This window comes from Balaenoptera musculus, chromosome 2, assembly GCF_009873245.2.
Source record: "Balaenoptera musculus isolate JJ_BM4_2016_0621 chromosome 2, mBalMus1.pri.v3, whole genome shotgun sequence".
NCBI lineage: Eukaryota > Metazoa > Chordata > Mammalia > Artiodactyla > Balaenopteridae > Balaenoptera > Balaenoptera musculus.
In genome coordinates this window covers 21137554-21150881 of record NC_045786.1, presented here as the reverse complement: position 1 = coordinate 21150881, position 13328 = coordinate 21137554, and the positions used below count along the sequence as shown (strand labels likewise).

The 13328-nt window shown below is 39.5% G+C and overlaps 1 protein-coding gene across 1 annotated transcript in view; it reads left to right on the top strand.

Annotated features, from left to right (window-relative positions):
- CELF2 (CUGBP Elav-like family member 2) overlaps nt 1-13328 on the top strand; it is a 525035-nt gene that overhangs the window by 127952 nt on the left and 383755 nt on the right. The window contains exon 2 of the mRNA XM_036842569.1: nt 1732-1767. Within this exon, the coding sequence (XP_036698464.1) occupies nt 1732-1767 (36 nt within the window). The remainder of the gene's footprint in view (nt 1-1731; nt 1768-13328) is intronic.

The window sequence follows — 13328 nt, the reverse complement described above, 5'->3', positions numbered from 1 at the left end:
CTTAGAAGAGATGAATACATGTGAGGCCTTCAGCTGTGTAGTGGACAGTGCTTTCGACTACGGTTTTGTTGAAGGAATGGAAACATTCTCTCGAAAGCCAATAGCAATGAAGGCTGATGGTTTAATATTATGTGGTTATTTAGGAAAGAACATTTCTATGGGAGCTGAAATTATAATCACTTATATTTTTAAGGCAGCATGGCTCCAGGGGAACCAGCATGTCCCTAAAGTGCCCAGGTGCTGTCACAGACAATAGGTGAGGGGGGGAGTTCTAGAAACCGGGAGGAAGTCCTCTATTTGGATCGACAAGATGCGTATGTAAAGACAATGTGAGTTTCAAGGTGAGATTCTTAACCCAGCGTTGACATATGAGCTTTCGGAGGTCCACGACAATTATAATTGTACACCACATTTTGTGTATGTGTGTATCATTTTTTTCTATGTAAGATGTTTGTATCTTTAATGAGATTCTTTTTTTTCTTTTCTATTATAGTTTATTACAAGATTTTGAGTATAGCTCCCTGTGCTATACATGGGACCTTGTTGTATATCTATTTTATATACAGTAGTGTGTATCTGCTAATCCCAAACTCCTAATTTATCTCTCCCCACCCTTTTCCCCTTTGGTAATCATAAGTTTGTTTTCTATGTCTGTGAGTCTGTTTCTGTTTTGTAAATAAGTTCATTTGTGTCATATTTTAGATTCCACATATAAGTGATATCCTATGATATTTGTCTTGGTCTGACTTACTCAGTATGACAATCTCTAGGTCCATCCATGTTGCTGCAAATGGCATTATTTCATTCTTTTTTACGGCTGAGTAGTATTCCTTTGTGTATATATATATATATATATATCACCTCTTCTTATGAGATTCTTAAAGCGATTACGTGACATGAAGAATATTATGCACCACTGTTCCTAAGAATTACACCTTGCGTCCCTCAGTCTCAAGTTAAGCCCTCCTCCACTTTTAGAATATCTCAGCAGTAAGGTTCCATCTCCTCCTCCTCCTCCTTGCTTCCCATTCCTTCCAAGAACACATCTGTAATCGAAAGATAAGATACTGCAATTAGGAAAAAGTAAGCTCTGAAATGTATCTCTGGTCGCTCTTACTCATGTGCTGCAGGGTGTCCCTCAGTGACATATCATTTGTGCCGTTTGAATTGTCATAGCATCTGCCTTCAACCATCCCAACTGGTCTGACATTACAACAAAGAAATGAAAAACAGCAATTTGCTACTAAAATAATTGGATTTTGTGTTGTACGTGTTCCTTCATAAACCTCAGGTGGCAGAGATCAATACGAAGACACACTCTCCAATGAATTCGTTCCTAAATGATTCTTGGAAAGAGAGTACAATGTGCTTTGTTTCAGTGGAAAACATCCAAATGCAGTTTGGGACTCTTTTCCCTCCTATTTTCCTTCTGTATGTCGTACATTTTAAAATTTGAATGTTTTAAACTCACTTGAGCTCTACCACCAGAAAGCAGAGGCAGATATTTTGCATGTGTATAAAATTTCCTTGGGAAGTAACCATTGAAACATTTATGGGAATTAATCAGAAATGTGATGAATCGAGTTTAAATTTCTTAACAGCTGCATATACAGTATCCTCTGCACCCATATGATTCCAGAATGCCCTGGCGCATTGGATTGTGGTTTTATTAAACACATTTTTATAATTTACTAAAATAAGCTAATCATGCTTATCTTCTTTTTCTTCCAGAGAGACAACCACAGAATTAGCTGGAAGTCTACCAAGGTAAGCAGCACACTTGGCTTATTCTGTACCTGAGTTCTGCTGCACCCCCTGACAGAAGACCTGTGTCGCCTTGGAGAGGTCTTCTTCATTTTCTCTTCCTCATGTTAGATTTTAAGACCTTATGCTTCACCGTGTAAATGCCAAAAACGGTGTATGAGTCGCATATAAGTGATGTAACCAAGAGGTAATGAGGGTGATGTCCATATATGACTTAGAAATCATTCTCATCCCTCGGAAGTTATATCACATGTACCCGTAAGTATATTGGAGCTATTTTCTCTGGAGAACTCATAAACATGCCACTTCCTTTATTATATTCATGGTTATTGGTAATCTAAAGGTGCATTGAATTGTTTTTTCTTCAGTATATTCATTAGTAGTATTGCGTTCAAGGATTTATAGATTTGTGAAAATTTTGAGCTTCCTCTAGAGAACTTACGTCATAGTTTTGATGATATATAAATGCATTTGTAATTCATATCATCATTTAAATACCTCGTTACTGCCTCACCAGGGAAAGAAATCAATATATAAATTGATCGATGTCTTTAACATATTTTGGATATCTTATGTCACTATATGAAATAAGAGATGATTGCAGGATGCCAATTATAGACAGCTAGCCATCAGAAATGATTACCACTATTTATTAGAAGAAAGGAAAAAAAGAAAGAAAGGGAGCGGAAATGTTGTAAGAGATATTTTCCTGGGCATCACGTACAGCACCTAGTATCACGCCTGAGTCCTTGAAGGTGCTTGGTAACTGTCTGTGAATGAATTAATAGGGCATAGGGTTTTGCCTGGGAAGTGTTGGAAACAGAAGTCAAGAGAATCTCAAGAACCAGAAAAAGAAGAGCTTACAGAATGTGATGATGAACAGCACTAGGGAATCGGGGGAGGGTACATATTGTCACCATCTGTTCCAGGAGATAAGCACATTTGGTTGCTTTTTTTTTTTTTTTTTTTAATGTAAAGAAAATCTTTGCTTATAGGATCATGATTAACGTGGCTAAAAAACTGTTTACTGTGATCCAAATATTTAAATTACTGTATGTCTTAATTCTTTGGATAACATCCCAAAGAAGCATTTCAACCGCGTGCTAGTTTACAGGGTTAAAAGTGTGCCTGTGTTCTGGTGTACGTGTCCCAGCTGAGTTTGTTTGTCGTGGTGCTTTCACTCTGGAGAGAGTCCAGTGCGAAGACCGAGGCACCTTGTCATTTTCTGGAAGAGAGAGAGTTGTGTATCTGCCCATGTTTGTGGTGCAGAAGTTAATCCCCAAATAATGGAATGAAGGATGACTTTTAAACTTTTCTAGAATGGCTAAGGAGTGGGCCACCCGCGTGTTGTCAGATGACACCCACACGGAGCTGTAATCATGCAGATAAAAATTACTGAGATGTCTGCGAAATCTGGTGTGCACCCTGAATTCTATTAAGTACTGTTCTGTTGTGAATACCAAGTGGCAATTCCCACATTCACCTCGCATGATCTTCTGTTGTGGCTGGTTTATTACTGGAGGGAGTCTGCTCTCTTCGTGAGTTTTGTGGGAGGTATTTTAGTAATGAGCCTACTTATTGTTTTTTTCCATGAATTTTTGTTACTCTGATATTGCATTGTGTTGAGAATAAACACGACACCAATCCCATTCTAACTGCAGTGTGCATTCATTGAAATATGTGGTGGTAAGGGCATGAATATGTCAGTTATTTCTCAATTATTCTTCTAATGTAGCTTCAGGTATTCTTTTGACTTTCTCTGGGGGCAGTTTGGGACACTATCCATTGACAGTTCTTTCCTTTCTTCACATTACCATGAATGTGATTATTTGATGATGAAAACTTCTCTTGCCATCCAGACTATTTCTTCTGCTAACGTTTGTTTGTTTTACAGTCTTGTAGAATTCAATCAGTTGTTCAACTTTCAGCCTTTTTTTTTTTTTTTTTTTCCTAATTTCTTCAGCCTGTCACTGGGAAAGTGCAAATGAACCCTGGAAAACCTTGGTGCATTTAGAACAAGGCACCTGTCATTAACTCGGTTTGTTTGTTGGCTAATGATTAGTGGAACATGACACGTTGGGGTTTTTATCCTTTTAGTCATAAAAGTGTGCTTATGCGGTGACATCTAGGAAAAATGGAAAATTGCAATTCAGGCAACTGCTAACTTGTGATATGTGGCTGGAAAGGAAGACGGTGTTTTATAGCAAGTTTATGCTTTGGTTTTCCTTGGCTTTGACTGTCTTGAAATTTTCTGAAAGGCCATTTATAAATATTGCACAGAGATGGGGTATTTCAACTTTAGTTGCTTTACATAGCTGGCCACTGGTTGATACTATTCTGTGAATATGTACAAATCATACAGCAGTGGATTGTGTATTGGTTGTTAAAAATGCATCGAGGTTGAGATGAGATATATGTACAAGGTACTTGAACAGACACCTGGTTTGTCTTTCATTACGAATGGTAACCTAAGTGTGTCTATGAATTCTTGCCATTGCTGAAATTAAAGCCTGGTAATAATATGTCACCAGGAAAAAATTAGATTATATGAGCAATGTGTAAAGCATTGTAATTATATTATAAATATTAAAACCGATGATCTTGTCGGGATTAAAACAAATATTTAAGCTGGCTACATGTTCCGCTCATGCTGTCCTCTTAATCTTGAAGTGTTCTGGCAAAGGGATGTGTGGGTCCATTTCTTGAGCTGTGAAGAGGATCATTTTTAATCTTACATATGACTCTGTGCTTTATTTTGCTGTAGCAAAGGACAATTGTTTTTCTCCATTGCAAGCATGCCTTTCAAGACCTTTTTCAATGGTGCAAAGTTTTTAGTTTAGGGAGATGTGTTTTAATTACATCATGGTAAAATCCCAATTGTTCAAATGGAATGGAGGCACTAAATTAGTTATGATAAGCTGGGGTTTTAATATAGAGGATGACTATACAGAGGAAAACTTTATTTTGGATAGCAGAGTAAAGGTGTAAACAAGGTGTATATTAACAGAGGTTTTACTGTTATCCTGTAATATTAGTGGCTGTTTTTGAAAAAGAGAGAGCATTTTAATTCCTTAAACATAGTCTACTGTTTCTCAACATAAACTAAACAATATAGAAAATAAAGCTATTTAACAGGCCTTAATAGGAGCATCTTACAGACTACAGTGGAGATTCATGAGCAGTTTTTAAAGCTCAACACCCAGAAGTCAGGATGCTCTCTGAAACACATTAAGGATTGGTAAATGAAGCTTACAATAATTAAATATGTAAATAAGATGCGATTTTTTACTGGATTTTAGCAGAAACCAATGGAGGCAGGGGCCAAAGATTAAAGTTATAGAAGAAACACTTAACCTTTTTTCTTCTATTTTAATCCAATAACTTGATCTTTTTTCTGTGCCTCCTCAGAGGGGGTTAGGAAACAAGTATTCATCGGAAGCAGTGGAATACCCAAGGCCTAGAAATCACTGTACACCATCAGATTATTATTTGAGCTTCTCTACCAAGAAGTTAGAGCTACTTGGTTGGTGTGACTCTCAGAGAGAAAAGTCATGACGTGGCAGTTTCACTCATGGAGTTTTGGTCCTCAGTTATTGGTCTTTGTTATCTGAAATTTGAACTCAACAGATTCCATGCAGTGGGAGGGCAAGACTGAACTCTCTGATTGACCAGATTTCTCAGTCATGGTTATCACTGGTCAGGTAGCAGCAAGGGGAAAACGTGGAGACAAAGAGAATCAAAGCAATCTCTGCCAGCTCAGCTCACCACTTGTGCTCTGTGGGTTTTCAGTTAGGTGTTCACTCCCCTGTGGGGGGCTTTCGTAGGTGACAGAATCTCGTATTTCTCATTGTCCTCAATTAAGGTGCTATCTTCTGAAAGAACTCTAGAAATTAGAAGATGAGAATGTTGGTGACACCAAAAGCAAAGGCAACAAAAGCAAAAGTAAACAAGTGGGGCTACATCAAACTAAAGAGCTTCTGCACAGCAAAGGAAACCATCAACAAAACGAAAAGGCAGCCTATGGAATGGGAGAAAATATTTGCAAATTATATGTCTAATAAGGGCCTAATATCCAAAAATATGTAAAGAACTCACACAACTCAATAGCAAAAAATCCAACAATCTGATTTTTTAAATGGACAGAGGACCTGAATAGACATTTTTCCAAAGAAGACATACAGATGGCCAACAGGTACATGAAAAGACGCTCAACATCACAAATCACTGGGGAAATGTAAACCAAGACCACAGTAAGCTATCACCTCATATCTCTTAGAATGGCTCTCATCAGAAAGACAAGAGATAACAAGTGTTGATGAAGATGTGGAGAAAGGGAATCCTCATGCCCTGTTGGTGGGAATGTAAATTGGTGCAGCTACTGTGGAAAACAGTATGGAGGTTCCTCAAAAAATTAAAAATAGAACTACCATATAATCCAGTGTTACCACTTCTGAGTATTTATCAAAAGGAAGTGAAAACAGGATCTCAAAGAGATATCTGCACTCCCATGTTCATTGAAGCAGTATTCACAATAGTCAATACATGGAAACAACCTAAGTGTCTGTCAGTGGATGAATGGATAAAGAAGTTGTGGTGTATACATACACTGGAATATTATTCGACCATGGGAAAGAAGGAATTCTGCCATTTGTGACACCATGGAGAGAGCTTGAGGGCATTGTGCTAACTGAAATAAGTCAGACAGAGAAAGACAAATACCGCATGGTATCACTTATGTGCAGTATCTAAAAAAAAGTCAAACTCATAGAAGCAGAGAGTGGAAAAGTGGTTGCCAGGGCCTGGGGCTGGAGGAAATAGGAAAAAAAAAAAATGTTGGTATGTCCAGGCCAACCTTTTACTAAGTAACCTAGAACTGATGAACATTTCCTATCTTCTTTACAATCCCTAAGAAAGAATAGTTTTCTCAAATTCCTGGGACCCAGGTCTGGTGCAGTTTGATATCTACAGCATCCGTCATTTATTCATTAATTCAACAAAGGTGCATCGAACGCTAGCTGTGTGCCAAAAATGGTTATAGGCTCTGTGGTGGAAAACAAACTGATCATCATCTCTTCTCTTAAGTAGTGTAGTCTAGTGTAGCAGGTACAGATAATCACAGTGCTAGGTGAACAGTGTTTAATGCCATAAGAGGGGTTCAAAGTCATATAAATAAACAAAAGGCGCCAAGGGATTTCAGCAGCAAGATGGGATACCGCTGACTGGAGGAAGCGAGGACAGCATCGTGAGTCAACCTCCTGAGCAGGACTTGGACAGAGGGTCAGGTTTGAGCATGTGGAGTGGAGGGGGCTGTGCGCTCCACACAGAGAGAACATCGTCACCCAGGGCAGGTGTGCAGGGACTGTGTGCAGGGAACAGGAAGTGGTACCATCTTGTTGGATGGAATGCAGAGGCAAGAAGAGGTGCTTGGAGGATCACTGGTTGATGTGAAGGGTTTAGACACCAGTTTGAGGAGCTGTTATTCTCTTTGACACTGTTCATCCAGGGAGTGTTCTAAGCTGTTGCTTACAAAGGGTCATCTGGGCAAATTGATGGAATGGATTTGGGGAAAGAAAAAAAGGTTGACATTCTCCACATGGGACCCCATGGTACTCCCAGACCTTATAATCCCTAGAGCTCCCCTGTCTCAGATTCACTATTTGGCTAACAATAGAAAACAAGCCTCTGGTTTAAGTGATTGTTTTCCAAACCTTACACTGCCCAGTTTCCTGCTTCCAGCACCCACCATCATACTGCACACCGACTCTGAGGCCACACTTGCAGTTGGTAAGAAGTATTCTTCCCTGCTCCAACCCTCACCTACTAATCTTTTACAGTGTATCCCCCACTCATAGTCTATGACTGAATTCTTTCCTGCATGAATCTTTCTCTTACAGTTTCTTTATTATTTTTCCCAGGTTGAATCCATTTAATAAAAGGCACTGTAGCTGTATCAGGGTGGAAACTGCATATTGAGTTTGTAGCTATAGTTCAAGAGGTCTGAGAAGACCCAAGGTTAACGTGGTGCCCTGGTGTATTCTCTTCCTCCTCTGCCATCCTCAGCATCTTGGGTATGGTGTGCCTCATGCTCACAATATGACTGCCACAGCTCCAGCCATCACATGGAGACACAGCTCCAGCCATCACATGGAGACATGACCACATCTAGTGAAGAAGGGCATTTTTTTTCTCATGTATTTCTATTTTAGGAAAGAATTTCTTGCCTATGCCTAAGCTCTTATGGAGGGGAAATTGGGTTTCTGGTATTGGCAGCCTTTATAATGGGAGTCATGTTCTGCCATCAAGAAGAAAGGAAGGAGTCAGGGTAGGGGGAAAATGGCTTTATGTATGTAAGGAGTGGTATCTGCCACAAGAACTCTTCTCTCACTTAACCCTCAGCCTATTCCAACTGGGCTTCTGACCCTTTCATACAGTCCTGGTCAAGGTCAACAGCAACCTCCATCTAACAAAATCCATTGGCCGTTTATCTGTTTTCTTATTTGGTCTCTCAGCTGCACTCAAAGTAGGGACTTCTTCCTTCTCTATGAAACACCTTCTTAGTTTCTGACACCAAATTCTTCCAGTTTTCTCCCTCTCTCACTGGCCGGCCTTTCCCAGTCTGCCTGCCTGTTCTTCCTCCTCTGCTGGACTCTACGTGCTGAGCTTCCCAGGGCTTCCTTTGGCCATTTCTCTCTTCACTTGTAGAGAGGGTGTGGAGAGAGATGTCATCAAGTTCATCTTTATGAGGATAGTTCCCATTTTCACATCTCCAGCTTCAACTGCTCCCTTGAGCTTCAAATCTGAATACCCAGCTGTCAACTTAATATCTCTTCTTGGATATGTAATCTTCAATTTGATGTGACCAAAGAGAACTCTTGAATCCTACCCCCGCCCACCTTACCACCATGCACCCAACTGTTCAAACAAGAACTCTTGAGTCTTTTATATTGCCTCTTTTTCTCATACTTAGCAGACCATCCATCAGGAAAGCCTATTGGCTCAACCTCCAAAACTCATCTTTAATTTGACCACTTTCTCCATCTCTTTCTAAGCCATCATAGACGCCACCTGCACTATTAAAATGGCCCCTAACTGGTCTCCCCCTTCCTCTTTTGCTCCACATGGTAGCCCAAGAGATCTTTGAAAAGTCATCAATCAAACCACATTGGTTTTGGCTTCAAACTGGGTAGTAGTTTCCTCTTGCTGGGAATAAAGTCAAAACAGCATACTTGGGCTTCCAGGGGCCTCCATAGGCTGCCTCTGTCTACCTCTGCAACCTCGTTGCCTCCTGCTCAGTCTCTCCTTTACTTTGTTCTTGACATACCGGCCTTTCTTCCCTCTTACTTCCTCAGAGATCCCACCTCTGACCACCCTGTTCTATGTAGTCCTCTCCACAGCACAGTTACTCACGGTCACATCACCGTATTGTATTGTTCACACAGCACTTGTCGTTGTGTGTTCATTTATTTGTCCATTTATCTATTTTCTGTTCCCCTCCCTTCATCCCCAGAACAGAGTCTCCTTTGGCTTTCTTGTTTATTCCTCCATTCGCAGGACTCCCAACAGAGCTGGCAGCCAATAGATGTTTGAATGACTGTGTGAGCCCCCATTTTAGAAGAAAATTGAGGACCAGTCTCTCAGTCTTTGCATTTCTTCCTCTGTCTACTTGGAAGTCTCTTGTCATCTCCCAGTTCTTTTTCTCCCTCCCCAAACTCTCTCTCACTCATTCTTCTAGACCAGGGTTGGCAAATTACAGCCCACAGACCACATCCAGCCTGTGGCCTGTTCTTATAAATGTTTTTATTGGAACACAGCCAAACCCCTCTATTTACACATTGCCAATGTCTGGTTTTGTGCTACAAAGGCAGAGTTGAGTAGTTATGGCAAAGACTGTATGACCCGACAAACCAAAACTATTCATTATTTACTATCCAGACACATCTTAGATGCCATTTCTCCTCTGAAGGCTTCTCTGTCCTGAAGGGCTTCATGAGTCTTCTATTAGTGTCCAAAGTCTCCAGTGCTAACTCCTATCCTAGTATCTGTATCGTTGATAACAGAGTTCAGTGGAGGACTTTTAGACCTTCTCCACTAAGTAGGACATGCATTGAGATCTTACCAGTATTCATAGTTTTCCCTTAATGTCTAGCAGTGCCTGGAACATAGTAAGCCCTTAGTAAATATTTACGTAAGTCTGTGAGTGAATGGATGTTTGGATGAATGAATAAACGTTTGAATTGGAAGTGTCCTAGTCTGCTGGGGCTGCTGTAACAAATACCATAGACTGGGTGACTTAAACATTTATTTCTCACAGTTCTGGAAACTGGGATGTCCAAGATTAAGGTGCTGGCAGATTCAGTGTCTGGGTGAGGTCCAGCTTCCTGCTTTACTGTCTGCTGCCTTCTTTCTGTATCTTCACCGGGTTGGGGGTGGGAGGAGGGGAGAAGGGGAGAGAGAGCCAGCTCGCTGGTCTCTTCTTGTAAGGGCTCTTTAGGGGTCCCCATCATGAGGACCCTAATGACCTCATCCAAACCTAATCACCTCCCAAAGGCTTCACCTCCTGATTCCATCACACTGGGCATTAGGGCTTCAACATATGAATTTTGGGGGGACACATTCAGTCCCTAAGAGGAAAGGGAGGAAGGAAGCATTGAAGAAACCTCCCAAAGTAACAGTCTTAGACCAGGTATATGATTTCCACCTTCTATCACCCTTCTCACTCTGCTCACTGCATCATACACTTGGCACTCAGAAAAATGCATCTTATTGGCTGGAAAGTTATTAACCTAAATTTGACTGTTACCAAGCTGTTCAGAGCTTTTGCTGTTGAGTCTCTGTTAGCACAAAGGTTGAGAGATTGGGCTTTGGGCTCAGACATGCTTCAGTCTTTTGTCTGCCATTTCTTAATCGTGTGACCTTGAGTGAGTGAATTAATATCTTTGTCTCTGTTTTTCACTTGAAAATTTGGAAAAATTACGATACCCATCATAGTGTCACTGTGAAAAGATAGTCTATATAAAGTATTTAGCCTGGCACCCAGGGAGTAATCAATACATGGTAGCTCTTAGAGTGGTGCATTCAAAGGTAGCTTTGTGCTCGTTATTTGGGTAGTGCCCCTGTCAAGACAAGATGCCTTGTTGCATTATAAGAATCAGCCTAGTGAAGTGGTTCAGCACATATGCTCTGGAGACAAACTCCAGAGTGTATTCAAATCTCTGTTCAGCTCCTTGCTAGGTCTGTGATCTTGGGTAAATTTCTACACCTCTCTGTGCCTCATTTTCTTTATCTGTAAATTGGGAGTCATAATACGACCAGTTGTTCTGAGAATGAACTGAAGTGATAGGTGTAAAGTGCTCAAAACAATGCTTATTTTATTTTATTGTAAGGAAATTAGAGTGGCATGCTAATCGAAATTTGTGATGGCGAATATGAAGGAATATTAAGCCATAGGCCATAGAAACCTCTAATTCAGATATTAATTATTCAGTGACTAGATTTTTGCCATGCTATTGGTGATTATTGATTTAAAGCAAAATGTCCCAAGTATTAAATATAAATTAATTAAATTAAATATAAAGTTCCCTTGACCTTGCTATAATGTATGAAAATAACAATTACCCAACGAAGTATATATGCAGATATTGCCCATGTGTCTTGGGCAGCTCTATCAGGAACATGGTTTTCATTAATTCTCCAAATAACCTAAATCAAAACATTTCATTCTTTATGGATGTAAATAAGAGTCTATAGTGAGTGAATTAAATTACACTTGTTTTATAATACAGTGTTCTGATGTGTAACAGACTATCAAAGGAACGATCTTTACAAGGAAAACTTTAGAATATTGTAAAGCTACTCACTGCATGACCTATTTAAATGGCTCAGATTCTTCTTGTTGTAGACTGCATAATTAAATTTTAAATGGAACATGATAAAGAAGTTATACTGGTGATCTCCAGAGACTTTGATACCCTATTTGGCTCTTTATAAGAGTATGGCAAAGGCATACTTTAAAATTTAATAAAGGCCTGCCCTAATTTTTTTCCCTTTTAGATTTTCTTTATCTGCTTAGGAATCCAAAGCTGTGTTATATTATCCACAAGTATTACCTGAAATAAATGATGAAAATAAAAATTCTTTAAAGCACATTTATCCCAATTTGAGAATTCCATTATTTGCGCATGAGAGCTTTTGTGTAGCCATTGAACTCCTTGAAGATAAAACCTGCCATTTCCCGAATTTGTCACCATAGAGAATTGGGGCTTTATTCATTCTGTTTGTGGAAGCATTCATATCTTCAGAGCTTCCAGAGCAAAAGGGTGGAAAATGGATTCCGTGGAAGATATAATTTTGCAATTAGAATTCCTTATTTGCTATGTAGAAGTTGCACTTCTTGAGAGGGTTGAAGGGAAAACACACACACACACAAACACACACAGCCTGTTGGAAGAAGGGCTAGGGCTAATGCAGAGTAAAGGAGAATTCCTGGGTTGAGCATCCTAAGAGCTATTGGAGCCTCTTGGGTAAAGAATTTTGTTTCATAACCTTCCATCGTTCATTTTCTTTTGTATTAGAAGGGATGCTGCCAAGATAAAATTATATGTTAAATAAATTTTTCTCATATTTACTTAATACTGCTTTGTCGTAGAAAGCATATCAGGAGAAACGCTTCTCTGTCTTCCCTAAAGGATTTCAGATTTTGCTGTCCACTGAGCTTTGACAAAGCACCAGGTGCGAGCTTTTCTCTTCCCACCTGAAGAAAGTATAAGGTTTTTATTATACCTTCTTAAACATTTGCCTCCATCAATGTTTGGAATGTTCAAGCTCCTAAGGTCACGTAACTTAATAAAATTTATTCTCATTTATACATATATATTTTTAAACCTTGTAAACCTTTCTTTTCAGATTAGGTTTTGTAAATGTTTCTATTATGTATTTCCCTTTGCCTTCTTTCTGGCAAATATACACATTTCCTTTTGGGCCCAAACTACTCAAGCATCTGATGTTGCTTTCATTTTTCAAATAAGCAACATTAAACTCACATACCGCAATATAAAACCAAACTGAGGCAGTGACACAGCCATCCATCCTTAACCCTCTGCTTCTCATGCTTTTGGTGGGGGAGGAAGGATGGAACGTCAAGGAATAATGCTGAGCTACATAAAGGATGCTAAAGAGAAGTCCTTATCAGGAGCATGATTATCCAGTGAATAAGTGGAAATCCTGCTTTACCAACACAGTACAACATTTGAGACCCTCTCTCAGTCAGATTCAGACCTATGAAAATCAGGTGAGCATCTCCAAGAGTGACACCTGGTGGCCTGTAACTCATTATAATGCACCAAGTTCCCTTTCCAAAGCAAAGGGAAATCATTCCCAAAATAGGCTTTCAGTGAAATAGGTTTCTGTGAATAGTTCACAATTAAAAAAATATATTTAATGAACAATGAAGATGCTTATGGACATAATAAATTATGAAACTTTAAAAGTAATCTGTCGATATTTAACAATATTGTTATTACTAGTTGCATCACCGAGCACCCATATGAACAAGGAACAGGGTCCTA